Source organism: Ursus arctos, unplaced genomic scaffold (assembly GCF_023065955.2).
Source record: "Ursus arctos isolate Adak ecotype North America unplaced genomic scaffold, UrsArc2.0 scaffold_5, whole genome shotgun sequence".
Classification (NCBI taxonomy): Eukaryota; Metazoa; Chordata; class Mammalia; order Carnivora; family Ursidae; genus Ursus; species Ursus arctos.
The window spans coordinates 64,944,631-64,972,497 of NW_026623067.1; the positions used below are offsets into that span (position 1 = coordinate 64,944,631).

At 39.0% G+C, this 27,867-nt stretch overlaps 1 protein-coding gene across 5 annotated transcripts in view; it reads left to right on the top strand.

The window, feature by feature from the left end:
* Positions 1-27,867, top strand: part of ATG10 (autophagy related 10) — a 450,669-nt gene that overhangs the window by 109,357 nt on the left and 313,445 nt on the right. For 3 of the 5 annotated variants that reach the window (XM_057307388.1, XM_057307384.1, XM_057307387.1), the window contains exon 1: positions 22,858-22,888. Coding sequence is in view for 2 of the 5 variants with exons in the window: in XM_057307382.1 (XP_057163365.1) it covers positions 22,144-22,178; positions 22,743-22,888 (181 nt within the window). In the remaining 3 variants the exon portion in view is untranslated. Of the gene's footprint in view, positions 1-19,163; positions 19,233-21,713; positions 21,825-21,872; positions 22,179-22,742; positions 22,889-27,867 lie in introns of those variants that run through there. The other 2 variants (XM_057307382.1, XM_057307381.1) reach the window with 2 other exon arrangements.

Here is a 27,867-nt window from a genome sequence, read left to right on the forward strand (position 1 = left end):
AACCAACTGACCCACCCAGGTGCCCCCCCGCCCAGAGCAAATTTTTAAGATAATAGCCTAACGTGCGTACGAAAGCAAAGATGAAAGTGTTTCTCTGTCTATGAATGATTAGATCAATAACTTATTTTTGATTTAATAAGTATTACGGAATTCTTATTATGTGACAGGCACTGTGCTAGATAAAAACAATTAATAGAGAGTCTTTGCCCTGATGGGGTTACTTTAATTCTAATATGATGTAAATAATAATAGACAGCATGAAAAATTACTATGTAAGTCCCAGGAGAAGGAATGCCTCTATATCAGATGGTACCCAACTTACAACGGTTCAACTTAGGATTTTTCAACTCTAAGATGGTGATACTCATTCAGTAGAAACCATACTTTGAATTTTGAATTTTAGTCTTTTCCTGGGCTAACAATATGTGTTATAATACTTTCTCTGTCATGATGCTGGGCTGTGGTGGAGAGTCACAGCTCCCAGTTAGTCATGCAGTCAGGAGAGTAAACAACCAATACACTTTAAACCATCTGTATGCATACAATCATTCTGGTTTTCACTTTCAGTATAGTATTCAATAAGTTACATGAGCTATTCAACGCTTTATAATAAAATGGGCTTTGTGTTAGATGACTTTGCCCAACTGTAGCTAATGTAAGTGTTCTGAGCATGTTTAAGGTAGGCTAATCTAAGCTATGACATTCAGTACGTGTATTAAGTGCATCTTGACTTACAATGTTTTCAACTTACAATGGGTTTATTGGGATGTAATCCCATGTCAGCTGAGGAGGATCTGTGTCACCCTGGTACCACTTTGGGGCTTTGCAAAATTTGTTTTAAGCCAGTACTACCAAAACGTAGAATAGGCTAATGATTTATATGGGTATGGCAAATATATATCTATTCTTAAGTTCTATGAAGTTCAATATAACATGCTAATAATACATCATGAGATCTGGTAATATTTGGGTTGATGGCGGAGAGCCTCAGAGTTGTCCAATTGACTGTTCTCCATGGTGTGGTATTGTGGAAAGAACATAGGCTTTGCTCTGAATCCAAGTTCTTCCAGTTATTAATTGAATTAGCAGGAATGGTTCACTTAGTTTTTCTGAGTCTTGGTGTCCTTATATATAAAATTAAGGTAAAAATAGTATCTTCCTCACAAGGTTGCTATGAGAATAAATTGAACTAATATATGGAAGCACACTGGAAAATTTAAAGTCCAATAAAAAGTTACTTTTTTATAGCAAATACACAACAGTTTCTGTTCATCAACATGGAAACAGTACTGTTGTAGCCATAGTACTAACCTTTCAGAGGAATGCTTATCAAGTTTGTCAGAATTGCTAATGGAAAATGATTGCAATTTTGTGAGTGTTAATGGTTAATAATACCATATAGCTAGTTAATATTTTTAAGTAATAACTATTGGATTTCGTGGAAAGAAAGATTGTTTCTTTTTTTGAGGAGGTTACCAATTATATAAAATTTATATAAAACTGGATTGATAAACCAAAAGGGCAAACTAAATGAGAATCATCGCCATAACCATATAGCAAAGTAATAGAAAGTTATCACCTAAAAGGAAAGGAATTATATTGGTTGGAATGTTTTTGGTTACAAATATCAGAAGACCCAATACATATGGATTTAAGTCAAAAGGATATTTATTGTTTATTTCACAAGAGTCTAGTAGTCGGCCATCCCAGCGCTTATTCAGTGGCTCAACATTATTAGAGTTCGAAAAACAACAGCAGCAATAGCAACAGCAAAACAATGTTAGGGCTTGGTTCAGCATCTTTAACATTATCTTAATCTTCCATCATGTTACTGTCTCATGGGCAGTTAGTCATAAGATGTATATTTCAACTCCAAACATCAGGCCCTTACATCCCTATTTCAGACAGGAAGACTAGGACCATTCCAAGAAAATCTCCTTAAATACCTAGCCCTTTTGTCAGAAACCAAAATATTACCCAGAAGGCCCCTGGACATTCCCCTTTTACATCTGAATGGTCAGAACTAGGTCACGTGACCACCACTAGCTGCTGCAAAAGAGGTCCTCGCTGTACCGTAGGAGTCTTAGACCTATCATGGCTCATTTCCCGGGGCTAGGCGCACTATAGCCAAACAAATTCAGCTTTTTAAAAATTAGAAAAAATGAGGGTGGGAGAAGACTGTTGGAAAACTCCCTGATGGTGTCCCTCTGAGATATCTGAAGGTATGTATACAACTAGTTAAAGAGCTAGACCCTGTACAAAAATATTATCCTTGTCTTTTAGAAGAGAGATTCTAAAAACCATAGCCTGAATTGTAAGGTTCTGGTAAAGAAAGGCCAGAGGGTCAGCAAATAGAATATTATAGCAAAAAATGTCAAATTAAAAGCCAATTGCCTCTATCCCCTCTGAAGCACATCCAATCTATGACTCAGTGGTTGCTTTCTCTCTTATGAAGGACTGATCCTCTGCAATGATTATTTTAATGTTTTAGCCAACAAGTTCTTATCCGTCCGAGTATGAGTTCTGTGATTAATTACAAGGTATACAGCTCTTGTCAAGTTATCAGCCTTTTCTCTTAAACCACTTAAAAATTAGTTTCTTAAACGAGGCTGGGTTTTGATGATAGAAACAGAAACCATTAAGAACCAACTTCTGCTTGCTAACTCAAATGAGGGCTGTTGCAATTTGCCCTCTTTCCATGTTATATCTTATTGATAGCTGACTTTACATCATTCTCCGTTTCATTAAAGTTAGGTCTAAGTTGTGACAAATTGCTTTTTTATATGTGCCATCTTTTCAACCCCCAGTAGATCTAGCCAGAGACACACTATTTCATGATACCACTGAATATCCTCTTAGAAGGAACATTAGCTCCAAAAGGAACATTAGCCAAGGACAGCCTAGAAAGGTGATGACAATGTGTATTATTTCAGACTTTGGATCCCTACTAAATTTTAAAAAGTGATCAAGTCCTAGGGCTTATTTCTTTGATGCTTAAAATAAGAAATCTTGCTTTTTCCTCCTTCATAGTTTAAGTAAATTACAATAGTATTTTTGTCATACCAGATATCAGATGAAATGAGCCCCATTGGCAAAAAAAAAAAAAAAAAAGAGAGAGAGAGAGAGAGAGAAAGAAAAAGAAAAATCCAAAAGAACAAATCATGCAATTACAACTTATTCCCCACCCTCTCTTCCCCTTCAGCTTACACCATCTCTCAGTCTGGTTTCAGATATTAGTAAGTAATGGAATAATACACAGGAAATGAATAACCCCTCCCCTGCCCTGTAAATCAGAAAAGTCATTTACAGGAGCTGAGTGAATGGAGGGAGAGGTGTGTGGCAAGGGAATTGAACCTTAATGGCCCCTCAAGAGCTATAACCGTCTGTCTCTCTGCCACTATATCTCTCTTTTTCTCTCCCTCCCATCCCATCTTTCCCAATATCTTTCTTCTCACCATCCCCTTCTCTTTTTTCTCTTTCAGTCTTTCTCTCCCCCTGCCTCTCTCTGATTACAGATCTCTCAGGCCTGGGGACTATTGTCTTACCAAGAGGTGGTCTGTGTAATTTTTTAAATTTATTTTTTATTTGTATTAAGTTTTTAATTTTAATTTCAGTATAGTTAACATACAGTATTATATTTATATAGTTTCAGGTGTATAATATAGTGAGTGCTCTGTGTATTTTAAACATTGAATGAAAAATTCTTCCAAGTTATTTCTTGGAAGTCATTTCTTGAGGTAAACTTTACTTTTTTTAGACAGTGGGGCATTTCGTGATTGGTCCTCCTCAGTGGCCCCTGTTTTCTTTCTGTGTAGTTTTCTACAAGATGTTAATTTGTGGTTCAATTCTATATTACTCGTGAAAGAAGTCAGAGTCATGGAAAAAAAAATCAAGATTAGTAAATAGATTCATCAAAACACTGCTTTAGAGTGTATTTCCTACTTATATTCAAATATGGCCACTGGGGTAAACTGAGAGTTTTCAAGTCTTCAAGCAAGATAATGGATAGTTCTATCAAGTTTTTAAGCAAAAGATATGAAGAGTCATCATTCTTCTCTATCGACTTTCTGTTACCTCCTTTCCTTCTTCCGACTCAAAGATACCAGCTTCCAACTTCTCAAGATACCAGCAGATCATCTAAACTATCTAAATGTTGATTGTACATTAGAATCACTTTGGTAACCTCAAAAAATACTGCTTATGATGTCTTTACCAAAAATTATGATGTCATTTATCTGAAGTAAGCCCTGGGCATTAAGATTTTTTTAAATGTCCCAGGTGATTATAATATGCAGCCAAAGTTGAGAACCACCGATTGTTGTGGAAAAAGATATAAAACAAGGATGGAAAATGTGTTTGGTGGACAGGTCACTTTGTGAAGGACTGTACAATTTAGGCTCTAAGTTTGACTGCTGTGACACAGATCCCAAATAACCATGGCTTAAACACAATTAAAGTTTTTTTTTTAAGATTTTATTTATTTATTTGACAGAGGGAGAGACAGCCAGCAAGAGAGGGAACATAAGCAGGGGGAGTGGGAGAGGTAGAAGCAGGCTCCCAGCGTAGGAGCCTGATGTGGGGCTCGATCCCAGGACCCCAGGATCATGCCCTGAGGCAAAGGCTCAATGACTGAGCCAGCCAGGCTCCCCATAAAAGTTATTTTTATTTTATTTTATATTACGGACTGAGCTCATGGGCATCTTTGCTCTGAAAAGTTGTCAGAGGTCCAAGGTCCTTTTATCTTGTTGCTTTGCTCTCATTCACATGGTTCAGAACAACTCACAGCTATGTGCATATTTGAGTTAGCAAGATGGCACACTCTTTCCTTCAAGGAACAACCTAGACATTGCACGTGTTACTTCTACTCCCATCCTATCGGCCAGCACTTAGTCACAAGGCCACATCTCATTGCAAGGAAAGCAAGAAAAGATAGCTTTTTTTTTTTTTTTTTTTTTTTTTTTAAAGTAAAGGTAGGGGTGCCTGGGTGGCTCAGTGGGTTAAGCATCTGCCTTCGACTCAGGTCATGATCCCAGAGTCCTGGGATTGAGCCTCACATTTGGCTCCCTGCTCAGTGGGGAGTCTGTTTCTCCCTCTCCCTCTGCTGCTCCCCCTGCTCATGCTCTCCCTCTCTCTTTCTGTTAAATAAATAAATAAAATCTTCAAAATATAATATAATATAATATAATATAATATAATATAATATAATAAAGAAAAGGTAACCTTTAATGTGAGCAACTATGTGCCCTGATAAAACTTGGGGCATCTATTATCCTGAGAAAGGAGGAGGAATTATTGGAGCAAAACTGGCATTCTTTGCCACAAATATCTTAATGTATTTCCAAGGCAAAGTTCAAGAAGACCTGAAGAGGATGGGTTCAGTAGGAGGGAATGGATGGTAGAAGAGAGATAGAATGCTGTGGTCAGAGAGAGTGATTTCAATATGAAGGTATTACAAAAGGAGTTGTCCAGGAACGGGCTTGGGTGAGTCAAGTAATGATAGATGAGATTCCCAGAATAAAAAAGGTGCAGGAACCACAGGGCTACAAGTCTCCCATGTAGAAACCACTGGCTCTTGTCATCTGATCCTGCATTGTGGATGCTGTTGCTTTTCCTAATCCCATGTATTTTATAACTAAAGTAAAATGGGGCCATTTATCGGGTCATATTCTGATCCCTGGATGGGCTTAGAAAGAAATGTTTTATACACCTTAGAACTGCAAAACTTAGTGCTGGGTGAGGGATTTACACTTTTCTTTCAAATACAGGCCACTACTGGTGGGCATAGAACCCTGGATGTGTTGATTGCTAATGTGATTTATGGCAGTCCCTGTGTATTCAGCTACATTCTATGACCTTTCTTCCACAGTGTCCTCTGCCTTGATAAAATCGCTCTATTCTATGTCAAGTCCTTTTAATCCTTTTCTGGAATCAAGTATGAAACAATTTCCAATGCGTTCAACTCTAACTTCCTTTGCTCATTGTTTATTCCCCAAAGACTGAATAATACATTCAGAGGTTGAAAAATTGGGAGCTGTTGCTTTGTACACAGTACAAAGTAATTTTTTTGTCTGGGTTTTTAGCCTGGCCTCAGATAAACCTTTTTTCCCCCTTTTTTATACTTAAACTTTAGGTCTCCAAAGTTAATCATTTGAGACTGCAATTAATCATTTATATCCCCCAAATATTGGGCATATGAAGGGATAATTGTACGTATAAGAAAGAATGGTAATGAAACAGGTATGAAGAAAAGTAGTATTGCAAAAAATAAATAATCAGGGGGCCTTAGAAAGGACTGGAAGTTTGGTCCATTTGTCTATCCATCTATCCATTTATCCATCCATTTGTTTATACATTAATCCATCCATCCATCCATCCATCAAGCCATGCATCCATCCATTATTCCACTCAAAAAATCTTGTAAAATGTTAGTATCTTTAGAACTCACTAGGATTCAAAGATATTAGACAGTGTTTCCTGTTCTTGAGGACTCAGTTTTGATGCATGGTTGAGAAAAAAGAAATGAAGGGAGATTATGCACCAACTGCATTTTAACTAGTCTGTGAAGTTTTTCATATATAATTTTATTAATGATTGAGACTAAGGAAGACAAAGGCTAATATCACAGTTCAGTAGAAGAGCACTGATGTATAAATAACTGTAACCCCATGTCATTGGTGCTATAACAAATGTAGGAAACCAGATAAGGGACAGGCTGATTCTGATGAGGAAAGTTTCCTAGAGGAGCCCCAACTTCAACTGGGTCCTGCTGGATGATCAAGACTTATCCAGGTAGGAAGATGGGAAAGGCATTGTATATGAAACTAACAATGTGCACAAAAGTGTGGCGATGTGAGGATCAAGGCAGGTTTGGGCAATGTTGAAAGGTTAAGTGCTAGGAGGACAGATTGGAATGTTGGGTTGAAATTCTGTGTGCCAAGGAAAGGCATTTGAATTGTATTCTGTAGGTAATGAGGAGCTATTGAAAGTTTATAAGCATGGGAGTTACATGATTGGATTTATGTTTTGGAAAGGTGACAAGAAAATAAGGAAAGGGGGAAGAGACTACATTTACTCATTTTCACCTAGCAAATATGTATTGCATACTTACTATATGCCAGGCATCTTCTTGGGGCTGGGAATACAACATTGCAATAGTAAAAACTTCTTGCCCTTCAAGGGGTGGAGGGAGACAGTCTATAAACAAAAATATGTATATCATTCAGGTAGTGATAAGTGCTATATGGAGAAAATACAACAGGGGAGGGATGTAGATACAATCTTTGCAATTGGGTGACCACCTTACCAGATGTAATATAACCTCCCACTGTAGGAGATGAGAGAACAAACCTTGTGCATACCTGCAGGAAGAGACTTTGGTGCAGAAAGAATACCGAGTGCAAAGCCCTCTCTCATATGAGAGCTCTGGAAACCCCAAGATGATAAAATGGAGGGATTTAAGACTTAAATTCCCGTATTTATATGAAAGGGGCACTTGGCCAAAGAAATACTGATCATCTCTTATATATCATTCAGAACCTCTAGTCATTTGTCTATAAGTATGTGAGTTTGGCCAGAACATGATATTATATAGATCATTGTGGGGCCAGCATTTTGGACAGAGGTAATTAAGTTGTTTTCTGCTATCACTCAAGACTGGCAATTTTGCATTTAAGCATTGAAGCCTAGTCATCATGCCAAAACCAGGAGGATATTGTTCTTTTTCTCTTTTGTAGTTTAAAACCATACATTTCATTTTCATATGCTCTGTATTTGCATTTATATGTGCAAGTACAGATGCATTTCATATGCACACATTTAAAGAAACTTGCCCCCAAATCTAAGAAATACAGTGGTGTGGATGGCACATGTAGAAACCCTTCAGCAAATAAGCAAGATGAGTGGAATTGGGAACGTGTCTGGCTGATGGTGATCTAGCTGAGTGTATTGCACACACATAGAGATAAAAATGAAGCCAGAATCTGGAATGAGATCATTAGTGTATACCATTCTGGTACTTTAGTCAGACCACACACATATTTAATGCACTGAACCCACCTTGAAATGCCCCTCATCCCCAAGAGAACAAAGTACTAGAAAAAATAAAGGGGAGGGGAGGATGCTGAGTGATCCATAATGCTGTCAATGTCACAATCCATCCTGAACACCAGAATAAAGTTAATAGGGAAAGTTCTTTAATGCTTGTTCAGCTGCCTGCCACCCAACTCTGTGGCAGAAAAGCAAGGAGGAAACAGATACATCATTATAGAATGTATCAATAATAAATTATAGAGATGACATATATAAGAAGTAGTTCCCTATATTTATTTGAAGTATCAGTCTTTAGGATTGTGTATTTGACCACTTAATGTCAAAAATGTAGACAGTCTTAAATTATTTTTAAGACTATCGATAGTTCAGTAATTAATTAAATTAATCAAACTGTTAAAAAATAGTGAAGACAAGAATTTAAAAGTGTCAAGAAAATAGAAGAGAAGTAATATTCCCCCCGTGTTCAATAAATAACATTGCCTTGGAATAAACACTATCTATTTATAGCATACGTAAAGGAACATCTCTGGAAGTCAAATATTCTATCTGAATTCTAAGCATTATTTTTCAGCTCAGAGGATTTCATGGTTTGGAGTAGGACATTTTCATTCCAAATCTATGTACCTTTCACCTCCTAAAAATATTTCCTAAACTTTTCCAGCATTGCACAACTTGGTTATAGAGTCAAGAACTTATACAATTCAACCCACAGAACAGCTATCAAACATTTATTTAGAGGTTAAACACCTTCTATGTGCAGGGCTCCAACGGGGCAAGGTCTTGCAGGAAGGGCAAACTGAGTAAAACCTAGTGTCTGCTTACAAGGAGCAAAGGAGGTGAAGTAAAAAATGATAGTATGATGATGTAAAATATGCCTAGTAACTTAAAGGCTCAAAGGAGAGACAGATAACCATGAGTTAGAGAAATCAAGGAAGGCTTCAAGGAAAAGTGACATTTGCCCAGAGGGACCTTAATGGATGGGTGAGATTTCAATAGGCAGAAATGGGTTGGTTTGAATAGGGTGGCAAAAGCAATTCAGGTAAAGACAGGGCTCATTTGAGAAGAGAGTTTCCTATTTCGCTGGAGCGTATATACCTGTGGGAGTAGAGGGAGTAGAGCCGGGAGGGTGGGATGTCAACCCAAGGAGTCTGGACTCGATTCAGTCAGCAGTGGGGCTCTATCCAAATCAATGTGACATGATGTGACATGACACCTCTCTGTTTATGCTCTGATGCCCATGCTTTTGTATTCAGTCTCTTTCTCCTGCTGAAAGGGTGGGGCTGGTTCTCCAGCCTCTGGGGGAGAGACCGGTTCTGTACTACAGATATACTTGGAGGGCAGAGCACAGTAGGGGTCCTTTGGGTGTGTTCTTCCCCCCCCCCCCCTCCCGAAAGTGTAGCTGCTGAGAGTGGCCTCTGTGTCCTGGCTATTTAGGTGTCATTTGAACTCCTGAATATTTTCAGAAGTGAAAGAAAGAAACATTATTTTCCATAAATATATGTTAAGTGCATCCTACATGAACAGCAATGGTTTTGCCCTGCTCTAGATTGGTAGGAAAGTCAAATCCAAAAGCCAAATAAAATCTTGAACTCATGTCAGAAGAGTAAAGGGCTAATGATGGTGCACCCAGTAGATAGGCCATTTCCAATACTGCCTTTGAATGCTGTACTATTATATAATATCTTCTCAGCTACTTTTTTTTAAAGATCTAATTTAGGAAAAGCAGGAGCGGTGTTAGGTGTTTAGGGAGATTCAAAAGAAGTGAGAGCCATTCCTGATAGACAGACATTCAGTGGAAACTTTAACCTATAAATAATAAACAACATATAATGTGATATATAGATAAAGTCCCAGAATGTTTTCTGCTTGGCTGTGTTCAACAGACATGAATGCTGTTTAGACACCATCTTACTGGGGTATCCATTGTGGGCATCAGAGGCTAAGCTGCAGTAGTCATTTGGGTCCCTGTAGTCCAAATACAGACTTCATTCTTTTTCTTTTTTTCATTTAAGTAATCTCTACACCCAACATGGGGCTTGAACTCACAACCCTGAGATCAAGAGTTGCACACTGTTCCAACCGAGCCAGACAGGTGCCCTAACAAAATACAGATTTTTAACAGTACCTAAAATGGTTCTTTAACTTGAGAATTTTTAAAAGCACAGAAACCTTAAGATTGACTGAAACTGTTGTAGAATGAGAACTTTACAGAAGAAAACTTATTTGATAAGACCAAAAGCAGTAATGGATCAAGTAATCCAAAAATTTGGTTCAAGTCTGAAATCCTAAGAAATACAATAATAAAGCATGATTCCTCATTTGAGGAATTCATCATTCCCCCCATGTAGATCAGTATTTTGGAGACTTTCTTGCATAAATCATATACATAATGCATCTATTTCTAGTTTCAATTTATTTAAGGTAAAGCAGACATTTCTAAGGCAACCTAAATCTAGAACCTGATAGGACTTTCATGATTCCTATGGCAGTCTTTTGCTCATGCTTATGGTAGTAGTAATTTTTTTTTAAGTGACTTGGGACTGTTGAGTCCCAAGCACTCAATTTCATTTTCAGAATAACGACGACTCTCTTCTCTGCTCTCCTTGTTTGTCAATTTTCATATTTAATTAAAATATGCTTAATTTAATTAATTAAAATACTACAATCACAAGTCTAATTAACCCAAACAGATTTGGGAACAAATACTACGGACTCCTGGGTAGTAAACTATAGCAGAGTGGAGCAGAAGTCCTCGGGTATATTGGAGAGTAGTTACTGCCCTCAAGTGCTCAGCATATCAGAAAATTCAGTTTGCAGGGAATGGAGGGCATCTGTGATTCCGGCAAGTTAGTTAAAGGGAAGTAGTTGAGAGTTTGTACTCCATAAAGCTAACTAAGCAGTTAGATTCTGTGTGTTTAACTACCCAGAATATGTTATGTGATTCTGGATTAACATCACTGAAGAGCTGGTTAAATACACACAGACAAACACATTACCTAAGAGCAAAAATATGTTTATCAAGTGTGTATAAAGGAAATGTTAGTTCTGGCTCTATTATGAACTTCCATTTATTTACCTGTTGATATTCTTGAGTTCTATCCTGAATGTCCATGTGTACCGTAATATCCATGTATCAGGACTTTTATATTAATTACAGAACTTTAAAATATCTCAATAAAATATAGATAGTGCTTACTTTATAGGCTTTTGTAAGAATTAGTGAAACAATGTGGGTAGAATGTTTATCGCAGAGCTGATGAGATTTAGCCTCCTCTATCCATTTCGTCCTCAAATGTAATTGTCCAAAATTCAGACTGTGAGTACAGAGTCCAACAAAAGCTTATTGACCAACTTGAAGGAGTTCCCTCTGGCTGAATTTGGAATAATCCATGCATCAAAATGAGAACAATGACAGGAATTGACTGAACACATTGAATTTTTAAAATATCTATGAACTCATACAGATTAGGAAATAAATTTAAGGAGAATGGGAGAAGGGAAAGCCTTTTTTTTTTTATTAAAAGATTTTTATTTATTTATTTGACAGAGAGAGAGACAGCCGGTGAGAGGAGGAACACAAGCAGGGGGAGTGGGAGAGAAAGAAGCAGGCTCCCAGCAGGGCATGGAGCCCCATGCGGGGCTCGATCCAAGGACTCTGGGATCACGCCCTGAACCGAAGGCAGACGCTTAACGACTGAGCCACCCAGGTGACCAGGGAAAGCCTTTCTTAGGAAAAAAGGCCATTTATAAATGTAGAAGTTATAATAGAAATTATCATTTTACAACCATCATAGTAATTACAACTATTTAGTCAAAAATTATCAGTAGATACTAAAACCATTGGGTAGAAAGAACATTAGGAAATAGGATATTCAAACAATTTCATCCCATAGATTCATATTAACCGCAAAGGGAAAATATACTTTTCACAATGCAGAAACCTGGTGAATATTACCTTCACCAAGAGACCACACTTAATACCAACAATGAGCTACAAAACTGACATCATGAGGCTCCTTATTTGATATACACAATGTCATCTATGTAGTATTTCTGCCCCACCTCTCCAACTCCAAATTGAGTTGATCCAAATTGAGAAACGTTCTGTAAAACAAAACAACATCATCAACAATGAAATATGCCTATCGATGTTGCAAAAGAGAGAGAAAGACTGGAAGCTGATTTAGTTTAAAACAGATTATAGAGATAATTGGGGGAATTTGACCTGTGTAATATGTAATGGTATCCTATCAATATTAAATTTTCATTCTTTTTTTTTAAGATTTTTAAAAATTTTTGTGTGTGTGAGAGAGAGAGAGAGAGAGCAAGTGCACACGCATGAATGGGGTGGAGGGGCAGAGGGAGAAGCAGATTCCCTTCTGAGCAGGGAGCTCACCATGGGGCTAGGTCCCAGGACCCTGAGATCAGGACCTGAGCCAAAGGCAGACGCTTAATGGACTGAGCCACCCAGGTGCCCCTTAAATTTTCATTCTTATGGTTAATTAAGAGAATGTCTCTACTCTTAGGGGTAAGGTGTCAGCAAAATAGTAATAATAATAATGATAACAATAATAATAATGTGTATTTATGTGTGTATAAATAAAAGTATATATATGTTTATTTAATTTACGTATATAAACAAATACACATACTGACAGAGAAAGCAAATGTAATAAAATATTAGTAATTAGGGAATCTAGATAAAGATTATATGGGTGTTCATTATACGCTTCTTAGGAACTTTCTGTAGGTTTGTCATTTTTCAAAATAAAAGCTGAGGGACATAAAGGAATATCTAAAGCTCTAGGTACTGCTCTTCCTAATTTGCTGTCCCAGAGATCTATGTAGTATTGGACCATCCAGTGTAGACTGTCCTCTGTCTGTCATCCAGAAATAGGTTTGCTTTGTGAGGTTCAGTCTCTCCCATAGCTGCTACCTATAGCAAAACATGTAGAACTAAGGATTTTCTCTTGCAGACTAAAGTAGAAGCAGCTGTAGTATCTTTAAGTAGATTGATTATATTTAGATTTTAATGAAACTTGGTAGTGGCAAGAGGCAGAGAAAAGAGCAGGACTCTGACAGGGCCTTAGGGGTACTTGCTAGAATTCCCACCAACTTTTAAGTACAATCCAAACCACAAGCCAGAACATTCACAGAGGAGAGAAGGTGTAATAGAGAGGTTAAGACTGACTTTCTGCCTACGAGGTTGATTGAGGCACAACCAACTCTTCAGCAGAATAGTTGAGAATGACTGTCTTCGAGGTTGACCAAGTTCGTGTGTAGTAAGTCTCTTCTTGAACTAAGAACTTCCTTTGGTGTTAGTAAAGGAGAAAATGCAGACAACAAACTTTATGTGAGAGAATAATCCCCCCATGTTGGTTTATCCTGTAGTCAATAAAAACTGTGTATGATGGCAACAGAGCCACCCACCTCTGGTGGGAAAGAGTGGTCATATTGCTTAAGCTTAGAATGGGAAGACATTTTGAACACACCCAAAAAAAGTCAGTGTTAGGGGAAGTTTAAAAGCCAAAGAGCCAATGTAGACAGGCCATGGGAATTAGTGAACATATGAGCTGTTCCTCACCTACGTTATTATACCTGGGTTTTGTGACCCTAGGATCAAGGTCCTATAGGAATTACAAGCATTCTAAAGACTATAAAACATCAAAAAATAAAGGAATGATTTAAATATGGTAATACATGGGATAATAATGTCTAAACTTTTCAAGTACTTATTGTGTGTTCTAAGTATTCCATCTCATTTACTTCAGTTCCATGACTTAGGAGTGCTACTATTCCTATGTTACAAATGGGGACATGAAGACATAGGACAGTTAAGTAATCTACCCAAAACAGAACTGGGGTTTGAAACCAGGAAGATTGGCCCACATGCTCTTAACCACTGCTCTATGCTGGAGTGTCATTAATCCATTGCAGTCATCTTTTTGGAAACTATTTACTGGCATGGAAAAATGTTACAAAAAATTAGAAAGTGTGGCTAATCTGTATGTGCAGGATGTTTTAAAAGCATGAAGAATAAAGGATTGAGAAAGAGAGACTGGGCGAGATTGAGGGAGAGAAAGCCAGAGCAGGCCCAAGGGAGGAAAGCAGGATCAAGATATAAGCGGTAATCTCTCAACAGCAGTAATTGCTACTTTCTTCTTTCTATTTTCATGAAGTTTTCAACTTTCTGTAGCTTTTACAATTAAAAAAAATACATGCTATATATCAAAGAAATATCTTGGAAGTTTAAAAAATAACCATGTAGAGTGTTCACAGAAGCAGTCCTAATCCCTGACATGTTTCTCCAGATTCATCATTTACATGCCACTTCCACAGTTTTTGCCATATGCGTTCTACTCTGTTATCTGCTTAACAATCCTTTCAACTAATTCACTATTTTTACTTGGCCTCCTAAGTAGTATTTATGAAGTCATGTTTTTTACTATTCTATGGATTTTTTAAAATGTAAATTACAGTAAACACCTAACTATTAAAATGTCTTGGGCCACCATAGTATGAATGACCCACTTTGGGAAAGAATATGCTCCTCGTAGGGCCACCTGGTTGGCTCAGTTGGTTGGGTGTCTGACTGTTGGTTGTGGTCTCAGGGTCTGGGATCAAGCCCTGCATCAGGCTCTGCACTCAGCGGGGAGTCTGCTTGTCCCTCTCCCTCCCCTTCTGCCACCCCACCCCCCACCACTGTGTGCTCAGTCTCCCTCTCACTCAACTAACTAAATAAATAAATAGGAATATGCTCCTCCTATGCTGGCTTCAGAATCAGGCATACTAGAGAAAGAAGCAGGCTCCTGGTCTACTGAAGCAGAATCACAGAGAAGGGTCCTGGACACCTGCCTTCTAAAAACACTCTCCAGGAGATTCTTGTGCAGCATGATGTTTCAGAACAATCACACTGTGGTTTCTTAAAAGGGCTTATAATGGTCAAGGATTTGGTATTAACTCTGAAGTAATTAAAGACTTCAGTCAGATAACCAGGTTGAAATCCAGAGCTGTACGAGACCACCCCAGGAAATAGCTTGAGGAGAGCATTAGAGATAACCTGGATGATGGTGGAGGGGAAAAGCTAATTATTGCAAAATAAATGAAATCCCTAGTTTCTTTTGTTACCAAGCATGATATCCTGGAGAGTTGCTTTGCTGTCTTGTTTGAGTGATAGTTCTTACTGCTGATAAATCTTACCACAGAATGTGTTAAGGTAGCAGTATGTGACAGTTTGTGTTGAGGATAAGGTAGGGCTATAAAGATAGAAACAGAGAGCTGCGAAAAATGAGAAGTCCAAAAAGAAGGTGGGTTGCTGCAGCAGAGGGAGCAACAGAACCTCATTCCAGGGAGACGTTAAGAGTTGTGGGCAAAGGGGCGCCTGGGTGGCACAGCGGTTAAGCGTCTGCCTTCAGCTCAGGGCGTGATCCCGGCGATCTGGGATCGAGCCCCACATCAGGCTCTTCCGCTGTGAGCCTGCTTCTTCCTCGCCCACTCCCCCTGCTTGTGTTCCCTCTCTCGCTGGCTGTCTCTATCTCTGTTGAATAAATAAATAAAATCTTTAAAAAAAAAAAAAAAGAGTTGTGGGCAAAGCAAAGTTGGCCAACCAGTGGGAATCAGAGGTATGACGTTTTTAATTTTGTTTCCTTTGTAGCTGCCAGGAGAGAATTTCCTTGTAGAAGGAGACCAGCCTTTGTTGAGATGTTTTGTTAAGCCCACAGTAGAGAGAAAGGAAGCCTCAGGGTCTGGTTGCAAACTGGGGAATAAAGGGCCTTGTTGCAAGCTAGAGAAAATAACCAGGAGACAGAGCTAGTAAAGGCCTGGGCAGAGAGGGCAGTGTCTGAGGAGGGGACTCTATGGTGGCTTCCAGAGTCTTGGAAGCTACTGGTGGTGGGGAGACGGGGGGGGGGGGGCAGGGGGTGTTGACAATAGCATCAGTGTAATCTGTGCTAAATAAGCCCATGCACAGAAATGGATGGTGCTGTGTAGGTTAAGCAATTGGTGGAGAATTTGTAGGTATGTAAGGCTGGGATAGAGAATATAAATGGCTTTGCTCAAACATGTCACAGAGGTGTGTGGGCAATGCACATTTGGGAGAGTCCCCAAAACGCACCAGATGAGGCCCAAGGGATCTAGTCCAGCTCAAGGTAGGCTAGAAGGTACATATTAGGTGAGGAAACATTTTGGGAATGATTTCACTTGGGGGCAAAGGTAGAATCTTCAGGAGCAATGGGGCTAGGGAGTTCATAGGTTGTTCACATCAAAATGATCCAGAGGAAGAAACGGTTCCCCTAAGATGGACAAATATCTGAGCATTTGGGAGGAGCATTCTCTGGTAACATGAGAGATGGGTGTGAATACGAGTACGAAGCCAATATAGTATTAGCTCTTTTGGGACAATATAGAAATCATGCTGTAATTTGAAAAGGGTTTGATAAAGATGACAAAGGGAAAACATGGAAAGAGGACCGAGACCCCCCAAAAAAGCATCACCCTATCCTGTGACCTGGAAGCTGTTCTCTTTCTGTCACCATGTAGCCTGGGGCCCTCAGGATCCATTGACTTGGTTCCCTCTGGCCTAGAAACCCTTGCTTTTTTGGTTTAACTATTTCATAGACATTTTCTAAGTTTATTATTTTCTCAAAGTCTGTTATTTCTTTTCTGAAATTCTGAAATGTGTAACTTCTATGTATGTCTAATCTCTTTTCTATTATACACACATCATTTTGAATTTTGATTCCATCCTTAGTATTGGTGATTCTCAAGAATTCTCTGGCCCAGCATATCCTTTGATTTCCCATTTCCCTTAGTTTTCACATTAAGCCTTTTAAAAACTGTATTCCCAACTCCCACCCTCCCACCTCCACCACTCAAAACAAAAAACAAAAAACAAAACCCCCCAAAAACTAGGGTAGCTGACCAGCAAGGTGCTTAGAAAAAGAAAGGGAAAGGAAATTGGTATTCTGTGGAATTGGTTACCCTGGGGTTTCAGGGTGGTTGAGGCCATACACTCTGTCACATAACACTATGTAAATTGACTTTACCCTTCCAAATTTAAATGATACTGTTGTCAACAAAGAGATGATATCACATTTGTCATGACTCAGTGGAAGTGCATCTCTTTACCCCAGTTCCACCAGGGGAGATGTTTTAGGGTGGTGACGAGGGTCAGCTACACAAGATGTGAAGTTGGCTAGGCAGGGGGGAGCATCAAAAGAGGGCTTTCACTGCATTTTGTACCCTCTACCATGTCATCCTGGGACCCCAACCAAATTACTTTATATGGTGGCAAAAACTGCTCTGGGCTAGCTATAGCATTCAGGTTTCACAAACAGTTTCTTCTGGGGCACCTGGGTAGCACAGTTGTTAAGCGTCTGCCTTCAGCTCAGGGCGAGATCCCGGCGTTCTGGGATCGAGCCCCACATCAGACTCCTCCACTGGGAGCCTGCCTCTTCCTCTCCCTCTCCCCCTGTTTGTGTTTCCTCTCTCGCTGGCTGTCTCTCTGTCAAATAAATAAATAAAATCTTTTTTTTAAAAAAAAAAAGGAACAGTTTCTTCTATGTTGGAGAACTACGTGGCCAAACCAGCCACAGATAATATGTAACACCTCTGCATGTACATGAACAGTCATACCACAACACCGTGCGTTTGGACACATGCTGTCATACACTTTTTATTGACGAGGCATTGAGCATGGCAGGTCTGGCCATCACTAGTAGCTAAGCTGTTTGAGGAAGGAGGGCCCTGAGCTTGCAGATGAAGTTACAGCACTGAGGAAGAGGGAGGTGGTGGGGCAGGGCAGAGGTGGTGGAGTAGAGCAGATCCTGAGACACATTGCTGAGAATGTGCCCAATATGGCAGGGAAACATACCAGCTGATACCCACCACAGCCAGAAGGCCACCCGCTAGAACCCCCGTGCGCTTCTGTTACCATCAGTTGAGTTCTATACCTCCCTGGACCCAGGGTTCTATACCTCCCTGGACCCAGGTTATTTGTTCCTCAGCCTGTTTCATCCTAGTTAAACGTCATTATTTTTAATAAACTAAATTAAATATTACATAAACATATGACATATGAGTACAAAAAGAAAGTTTTTTCTGTGAACTTGATTGAATATTTTGAAAAGATTCAATGAAAATAAATTGCTGAGCAATGGTTAAAGTGGGGAAGCAATTATGAAAATCTAGAAGGACTCTGCACTCAGTTTGCCCAGCAGATGTCTTTAAGTTTTTGCTTCCTTTTAAAGAAATTATAATTGGAAATAGTAAAGGATGTATAATGGGTGTGGTTTATGACAGAAAGATTAGGCCAAACTCCAGGTAACTGACCAACATTCAAAGAAAAAGCCTGAGCTTTATATCAAAAGCTTGGCAAAAGAAAGCAGCTACTTTAATTTAAAATAAAAATTTTGATGTGTGTGTTTACAATTTTTTTTATGATTCACTTCTTTAACAAATATCTTCCATTAACCAACCAATTCCCTGCCCCGATTGCATTTGATAAAAGGGTCTCTGTGGAACTTCCTCTTTCATCATTGCTATGTTGAGATCCGAAGGATTAGGATTGCCATGATTAGTCTCTTGTTTGAGGTATAGGGCGGTAGCATTTCAGGAAGGCGGAACTTCTAAAGATCTTGTATAATTCAATGCTCCTTTAATTCTAGCCTAATTATGACAAAAAGGGACAGGTATTCCTACTCATCAGCTAAAAGTGGCACCAGTATAGTGATGGCATAAACCCAGTATAAATCTCTTACATACTAGCTTTGAAATTGAGATTCTTGATAAATTTAGAAGCATTTTCAGAATTTGCATTCTTTCCGTTTTAGGCATGAAGGCTTTTACTTTATTATTTTATATCCCATAATTTCAAATTGCCTTAATTCTAATTTGCAAAAAAAACAGGATTGCCCTGTATCAGAAGCAAGTTTCTCCGCCTGGGGCCCTAGAAGTAAGCATCCAGAAGAAGACCTTTCAACATTGATCTTGATGACGCAAGTCTCTCCCCTTGAGCTGGTTTTGGTGTAGAAATTTATATTCATTATAAGCAAAGATCTTTTCTGAGCCTTTGTTCTGGAATGAAAAAAGAGCTTTTCTGTTTTCTCACATTCTAGGAGTCTCTAGCAATATTCCTGGGCTTCAGCTCGTTCAAGTTCCTCTATGAAGCTTGTGAATGACTGCAGGTTGGTTTATTCTTAACATATAGATCCCAGATATTTATCTACAAAAGGTTTAACACCTCTAGGCAACTAGATTTCTTCAACATGTCTTTCTCTATCAGTAGGCCTCTAACAAGAGTGTCAAAGCACTCCAGACCCTTTCTAATACTTTCAGATGACCCGTTACAGTCCTTCAGATTAAATATGAGGCACTGATACACATTACCTTGGCTCTACCAAATAGCTTTGACTGGTGTTTCTCAAATTGAATTCTAAGACCTGGAAAGGTCATTAGAGAAATCAGAGGAGCAGGGACAAGGACTCCAACATAAGGAACTATTCTCCTCTTTCCTTGCCCCTTCTGTCTGAATTTCTTGCTTTTATTTTAAAATAGTTTGTTTATTTGTAGCCCCCTTATGCAATTACATCAATCAATCGGCTTATTTGTTGTACTCAGAAGTGGAGCAAAAAAAGGCTTCTAAACTCCCAAACTTATCAAAATGTCATGCATAATGTTTAGGTCCTTGAGTCTTCTTTATAGCAGGTTTGCTGAAATCTAATTCACATATCATAAAATTCAATCTTTTAAGTGTACAATGCAGTGGATTTTAGTATATACACATTGTTGAGCAACCATCACCACCATGTAATTCAGAGTGTTTTCATCACAACCCCCAAAATCCCAAACTCATTAGCGGTCACTCCCCCTACTCCCCTGCCTTCAGCTCCAGGCAGCTGCTAATCTACTTTCTGTCTCTAAGAATTTGCTTATTCTGGATATTTCATATGAGTGGAATCATGCAGTATGTGACTTTTTGTGTCTGGTTTGTTTCACTTAGCATAATGTTTTCAAGGTTTACCCATGTTGTAACATGCATCAGTACATCATTTTTTAAATTGCTGAATAGTATTCCGTTGTATGGGTATATCGCATTTTATTTGTCCACTCATCTGTTGATGGACATTTGGGTTGTTTCTGCCTATTGGCTATTGCGAACAGAGCTACTGTGAACATTTGTGTACAAGTTTTTATTTGAATACCTGTTTTCAATTCTTGTAGGTATATGCCTAGAAGTGGAATTGCTAAGTCATTTGCTAATTCTATGTAAAACTTGTTGAGAAATTGCCAAACCATGGCTGCACGATTTTACATTCCCATCATCATTGTATGAGGGATCCAGTTTACCCACATCCTCTGCAGTACTTGCTATTTTCCTTTAAAAAAATTATGGCTGTCCTAGCGGGTGTGACTTGGTACCTCATTATTGTTTTGATTTGCATTCCCTGATGACTAACAATATTGAGTATCTTTTTTATGTTCTTATTGGCCATTTGTGTACCTTCTTTGGAGAAATGTCCATTCCCAAGTCATCTGTTTTTTTAAAGTGATTGTCTTTGTTATTGAGCTGTGTAATGGTGACATATATGTCAACTCAGCGAAGTTACGGTGCCCAATTGTTGAGTCAGATACTTGTTTACATATTGCTGTGAAGATATTTTGTAGATATAATTACCATTTAGAGTTGACTTTAAGTAAAAGAGACTACCCTTGATAATAAGGGGAGACTTCAACCCCATCAGTTGAAGGTCATGAGATCAAAAACTGAGGTTTCCTGAAGAAGGAAGAATTCTGCCTCAAGACTCAAAATCCTGCTTGAGTTTCTAGCCTGCAGGACAGACCCCCATAATCATGTGAACCTATTCCTTAAAATAAATCTCTTTATATGTTTTTGTGTGTTTGTATTTAAGTATGTATATACATATGTATTATGTAAATAACATGTATATATGTAAGTATATACATTTGCATATATATTATATATAAATATGCGTATATGCTATATACACATGCACACACACACGATTTATATGCATATATGTTCCATTGGTTCTGTTTCTCTGGAGAGCCCTGACTGATATAAATTGTCAAAATTCTTTGTATATTTATATATTCTGGATACTAGATCCTTATTAAATATATGAACATAGAACCCTTGTTTGGTTAAGCTGCTCCAGTTGTGTTCGTTACATGAAGCCGTAAAATCCTAAATGAATCTCAAGGTTTTCTGAGGAGGATCAGATAGAAAAATGCGTGTAAAACCCTTAGAACAATGCTTGACACATAACTCAATATTATTATTATTTTATCACATTTGAATTCACTTAGAGCAATGAGCCCTACACCACTCAGTAAGCCCTAAAGATACTCATTACTCAGTAAATGCTTCTGAGTCTCTATTATGTATATGGTACTGTGTGGAGTGTGATGCAGGATCAGCTGCGTGGCCTGAGCCCGTGTAGTCATGCAGGGTCCTGTGCCTGGTTGAATGTTCTGCCACCATCATCTTAAAATTCTTATTAAGTCTTGAACAAGAGGCTCTGCATTTTTATCTTGCACTGGGCTCTGCACATTATGTAGCCAGTTTTGTTGTGATGACTAGAAATTTTTTTGTTGTTGTTCAGAATAATAACTGATGTTTCTAAAAATCATCATGTGTTATTCAGGAAACATTGAATCTTGCTAAATCTGCTCTAAGAAGACTGAGAAGTATACGGCACCTTTAGAAACATCTTGCCAAATGTGATGTAAATACGTGAGATTTTGACATTTAGCAGGTAAGCTTTAGTTATCTGAAAAATTTACTTGTTTAGAGTAGTCAAGAGCCTGATCAACGAAATATCAATATATTTTGCAATAAAAAGAAAGAACAAAACTGCAAGCTTTGTTGTGGTAGTAGTGGTTATAAGTTGGGGAGTTTACATTGCGAAGGTTTTGGGGGATTAGGAAATAAAACTTTTGAAGTAGCTATCTGCTCCCCAGTCATTACTGGTATGATACACAGGAGCGCACTGGGAGCCATGAGACAATGCTTCACCTCTCTCAATCTTCATTTCCCTTTCTATAAAATGAGAATGACAAACAGCTGGCAAGTCTATGCAGAGCATCAGCCCTGTGTCATATGAAGTAAGGTAAATATCCTTTTCTCTGAATTGTCCCTCTCAAGATGTATTGAGCACCTACTATGTGCTATGCTTCGTTCTCAGCATTAGGGACACATTGTTGAGTAAGGCTCCTTGTTCTCAAGAAGATTATATTCTCTTAAAGAACGAGAGGATAAACCTTCCAAGGTAAATAGGGTCACTTCAGGCTGCAGTAAAGGTAAACGAAGAGGACTAAATGGGTGGAACTGTCAGGGAAAAGCTTTCGAGGAGGTGACATGTAAGTGGCGATCTGCACGGTGACCAGGAGGAAGTCAGGTGAGGACGCAGAGAAACGTACTCTTAGCAGAAGCCACCTCAAAAACAAAGGCCTCCTGAGTGGCATGGGCTCGGTTTGTGCGGAGACGCGGAGAAGGCCGTGTGCCTCTAGCACAGCAGCAGGGAGCAGGGCAGGCTGTGACAGCGGTCAGACAGGTACCAGAGCGAGTAAGGCCTTGCCGCCCCGGGGCAGGAGTTTGGATTTCATTCTGGTTCAGGGAGAGGTCTTTGGAGGGTCCTAAGCAGGAGAAAAATGTAATCTGATTTATGCTTCAGAAATATTCCTCCAGCTGGCTGCTCTGTGGAGGAATCCGATGGACTGAAGGTCGGCAAGGCTGCTGGCAGTGACCCCCTCAGGGGTGCTGCGTCAGTCTGGGAGAAAGAAGATGGGACTTTGACCAGGGTCCTGGTCTTGGGAGCTGGTAAGCAGTAGCTGGAATCAGGATATACTTTGGAAGTAGAGCCGGCAGGACTTAGTGTTGGATTGAATATCAGGCTGAGGAAAGGAGAGAGTTTTTTGTTTTACCCTGACGAAAAATTTAATACATGTTCACTGTAGAAATCTTGGGAAATTCAGGGAAGTGTTTAGCAGGCTACCTGTTTTATTATGTAATATGATTTACATTTAATATTAAACCTAGCTTTCTCTTGCACACGGAGAACTTTACCCTTATTGACCATTATTGCTACTCTTCTGATGATTTCAGTGCACCTTAACTTATTAGAGGTCTGGAAGATGATTGAAATTAGAAGAAAAAAACCAACCAACAGGAGAGAAAAACCTACTTAATACAGAGTTTTGTAACTTAAACGGACCGTTTTCCTTTTTTAAAAAAATATTTTATTTATTTGTCAGCTAGAGAGAGAGAGCACAAGCAGGGGGAGCAGCAGGCAGAGGGAGAAGCAGAACCCTGGGAACATGACCTGAGCCGAAGGCAAATGCTTAACCGACTGAGCCACCCAGGTGTCCCTCCTTTTTTTTTTTTTTTTTTTTTAGTTTATTTATTTTAGAGAGAGATCGAGCATGAGTGGGACCGGCAAAGGGAGAGGGAGAGAGAATCCAAAGCAGACTCCATGCTGAGTGTGGAGCCCAGTGCAGGGCTCAGTCTCACGACCCAAAGATTATGACCAGAGCGGAAACCAACAGTTGGACACTTAACCAACTGAGCCACCCAGGCGCCCTAACCTTTTTCCTTTTTAGTGGTTGTTTTGTATAATATCTATTACCATCTCTATCAACTAGCACCAGAAAACATGATCTAATACTGTATCGGTTCTTTCCCTCTCATTTCTGTTCCCCTTACATATAAAAGTTAGATTTGCGGGTTCTAAGCTCAGAATCATTTACTGCTTTTACCAACACAGTTCTCCATAAATATTTCATGAGGACTTAACCTTCCATGGGCTTTTATCCCTTCTCTTATCATTCTAGGAGTTAAGTGCTGCCTTAATTATATTGTTCTATAGTATTTTTACCTGTGTTCCTAATCCAGAGCTGTTCTGTCTACCAGTTATTCTTACAAAAGAGGTGGGGAACTTGTGTAAAATTATGTTTAAAATTGACATTGTCTCCCAAATACCTTGACTTTCTCTTAACTTAGAAGGTGACACCCAGTGGTATATGAATTACATTGATAACATACAACTGGTAGAAATGAGAGAAACTGAGGTTTCAACCTGAGAATGCACCTGTAGGTGTTTGTAAGTGGATACAGTCAAACCTCCTTAATGTAAATCTCTATTTAATTTGTAATTTGGAAGCAACAGCATTGGGCATTTAGTGAGGCTCCAAATATCCCCAGTGGACAGAACAAAAATATATTTTCTTTGACCTTGTATGACCTGGAATTGTCTTAAATGTCAAGAAGAAAAAAATATCTCATTAAAAAAATATTTTGGATAGATATTGTTAATAACAATATTAAAAGGTTTTATGCCCCAGCGGCAGTTGGTGCTGCTTATACCATTCAGGTGGACATGGTGTGTGCCTTACGCTCAGCTTAATTTCAAGATTTTAATAAATGAAAAAATCTGTAGAAAGTTCGGTATATTATCACACTTAAAGCAGCCAATTAAATTAGTCTGATATAAGCTACTTTATAAACTCATTTATCACCGAAGTTCGCTTGGCCTGACCTTTCCACCCCTTTTTGGATAAGGATGGTAGCAATTTCTCAGTAGCAAAATTATTGATTTTTTTTTTTTTTTTGACAGAGCTTTTCTAGTTTGATTTTCCTTCTTTTGTGCACTCTGTTCTTGTGTCACTTTCTCAGAGACTGGAGTCCCATTTACATGTTGGCAAGAAAAATGCTGTTTAAAAGAGTATGGGAAGCTGTATCTTAATGTCCAAGCTAATTAGCCACACCTAAACAATTTATGAAGGCATTTTGCTCAATGGGGAGTATTATCTCATTCAAAAACCAGAAGAACATGTTGATTATCTTTTGAAGCTTGGCATGCTTGCCAAGCAAATGTCAATCCTTCTTTTGTTGCACTATTGAACCTTATGTGCTCTAATACCCTTTTCCTGAATTTTCAGACGGATTCCTACATGTTAAATGATGATCATTTTGTCACATGCAATATTGACATAGATTATTTGCTCACCTAATGGACAATGTTTCTCTTTATCAATAACTTTTCATGGTTTGGCAAGGTATTTCCTTCCAGGGAATAATTAGAAGGTAACTATTGCCTTTTACCAGATTTGAGAAATTTAAAGAAAATAACTATCTCGTTACAAAAATTGCATCTGAGTTCAGTCTTTGTGAAAGATAAAGATTTTCCCAGAAGAAGAAGGTTGGGGGGAGGTTCCTGGATGGAAGGGTTCTTACACTTACTGAGTATCCATTTTAAGCCAGAAACTGTGCGGGGAGTTTTATGTACATTATTTACTTTAACATGAGGTTTTTCTTTTATCTGCATTCTGTGGTGGAACTGAGGCTCACAGAGGTCAAATAACTCATGCACCAACTAATGGTTGTTTGGCCTGGGCTCTAACACCAAGTCTGTTGCACTGAATTTCATTCCTTCCATTCTACTATGGTTTGCTACTTTGGTTGGCATGATCAGTGGGATCCCCATGCTCTGAGGGTTGCAGTAACCCAGTGACCATTCAGAAGCACAGAGTTCCCTTGACTGGTTTCTCAGTAGTGTTGATGGAGGGGCAAGAGACCCTTATTCCACATAATTCTGATCTTCTACCCAGGGCCAAAAGCAAATAGTCTCCTAGTGTGAGTCTGGGATACCGAAAATCTCTGTGTGCCTTTACGTAGAGAAACGAGACTTTCACTGCTTCCTAACAATGGTGGTCTGAGTTCTCTCTTGGTAGCTAGGATTTTGTTCTAAGGAAGGACACTATTATACATTCCCTCTGTGCTACTTACATCATTGCTGGTAACTACTTAGGCCAACTGCATGCGTTACTGATAGGTCCAGTACCCTAGTATTCTAGACTATTGTTCTTAGTATTCATAAAGCTGTTGGGATGTCTGTTAAAGAGAAACCAACAAAGAATCATAAGAGTGGCATTCCTGTGCTTATCCACACTTTTATAAACACTAATGCTAAAAAGAAATTCCTTTTTGCTTTGGATTGTATTAAAGTTCCCTAAGCACAGTCCATTTTTCTCAGGCTACCCTTTAAAGGACTGTTGAGTTCAAAAACAAACAAGCAAAAATAAGAACTGGTCTCAGAAATTTTTCTTAATAAAATATTTTGACATTTCTCTTACCCCAATACCTATGATTTCCCCAGGCCAAGGCTGAAGTCGCCAGGTACCTTATTCTGATAGAAACAAAATGGATTCCATATGAATAATCAGGTTAATTGCTTTCCAACAACTAAGGACATCAGAGATCCAAAGCAAACTTGTTTTAAAATTTACTTATTTTCTGACTAGTAAGGTAATACCATTTTATTAAAATTTTTAGAAAATGCACATGAAAGAAGAAAATTTAAATGATATCTGATCACATACACCTAAAGATAACCATTATTAATATTTGGTGTACATCTTTTCTTTTGTATTTTAAATAACATTGGCATACTAGTCAGGACCTTAGCCTGCAAGCCACAGAAAGAGTGGCCACTCCTTTAAGTAGAAAGGAATTTATTGAAACGATATTTGGTAGCTCAGAAATTCACAAGAACGCCTGGCGGACCAGTCCTGGAAAAGCGTAGGAGTAGAAGTGACCAAGGGAGGTTGAAAACCAGATAATACCGTAGAATTATTCTGGTGAGAGTCCCATGCTGCCACGATAAAGCCTTTTCACTGAAGCCAGTATTTCTGCCACAGCCAGCCCAGACCCTGACGGGAGGTGCCACTGGTCCTGCTGTCCCCAGAAACCGTGTTGTCTCACTGATAGGATGAGTTTTTGCCATCCTCGCTCCTGTGGGTCATTGGCTCCCAATTCCTAGTCTGGTTCAGTCTGGGTGCTTGATCAAGTCTAGGTTATATGCCTACTCTAGCTGTCAGGGGATGATGACGTAAAGGTTCTTAATCCCTCACCTCTGTAAAGGTAGGAGGCCTTCACTGCACAAGAATCACGTGCTGGGAAATTCCCCAAACTTGGGATGGGAGCTTAGATGCTGAGCCGCCAAAATCCCACATGATGTCTGCCACAATGAGCTCATACAGCTTTATATAGCTCTGTATCCTGCTTTTCTCTCAAACATTAAATCATGACTATTTTCCTAAAACATGAAGTATTTTCCAAAATTAGGATTTTCGGTGACTCTATAATAACAGTCTTGATTTGATTGGTAAATAGCATATGTGATATTAACTGTCCAAAAGCAGCTTGAAAAGCATGGCAGTTACAAAGGTAGAAGCATCAATCTTAGCACAGAACTATGTGAATTATTTTTCTAGCTTCAGTTAGCACTCAGCTGGGAGAAGTCAGCCTCTTGCGCTGACTTCATATCTTCGGGTGCTGCCTGAAATGACCTAGTTAACCTGAATGAGGCACGACTGACTGGAAAGGACAGGTTCGGAAGCTGCCTCTGTCTGCTAGGCTGGGGCAGGCAGTGGGGGCACGGGCCCAGCAGCAGGAGCTAAAAGGGAGTTCAGTCCAACAGCATAGGAAATCTCTATCTGACCTGGTTGTGGTCCAGTCAGGAGGCATGGTGCATGCTTTGGTGCATGATGTGAAGGAAGAATCTAGAAGCTGGTGATAGTCACGGATTAAGAATTCTAGCCCCTGGCCTGAGATTCAGGAGCATCCTTGGCCTGAAAAATAGAAACAAGGTGGGTTTTAGTTCTAGAAAAATTCATGATAGCTAAGTGATCAAGACGGGAACAAGAAACATAGCAGGGCCCAGTTACAAGACTAGTGGATAGGGTAGGACTGGGTCTTTCAAGCCTGGGTATCAGAACTAGAGCAGATATCCTGTCTTAACT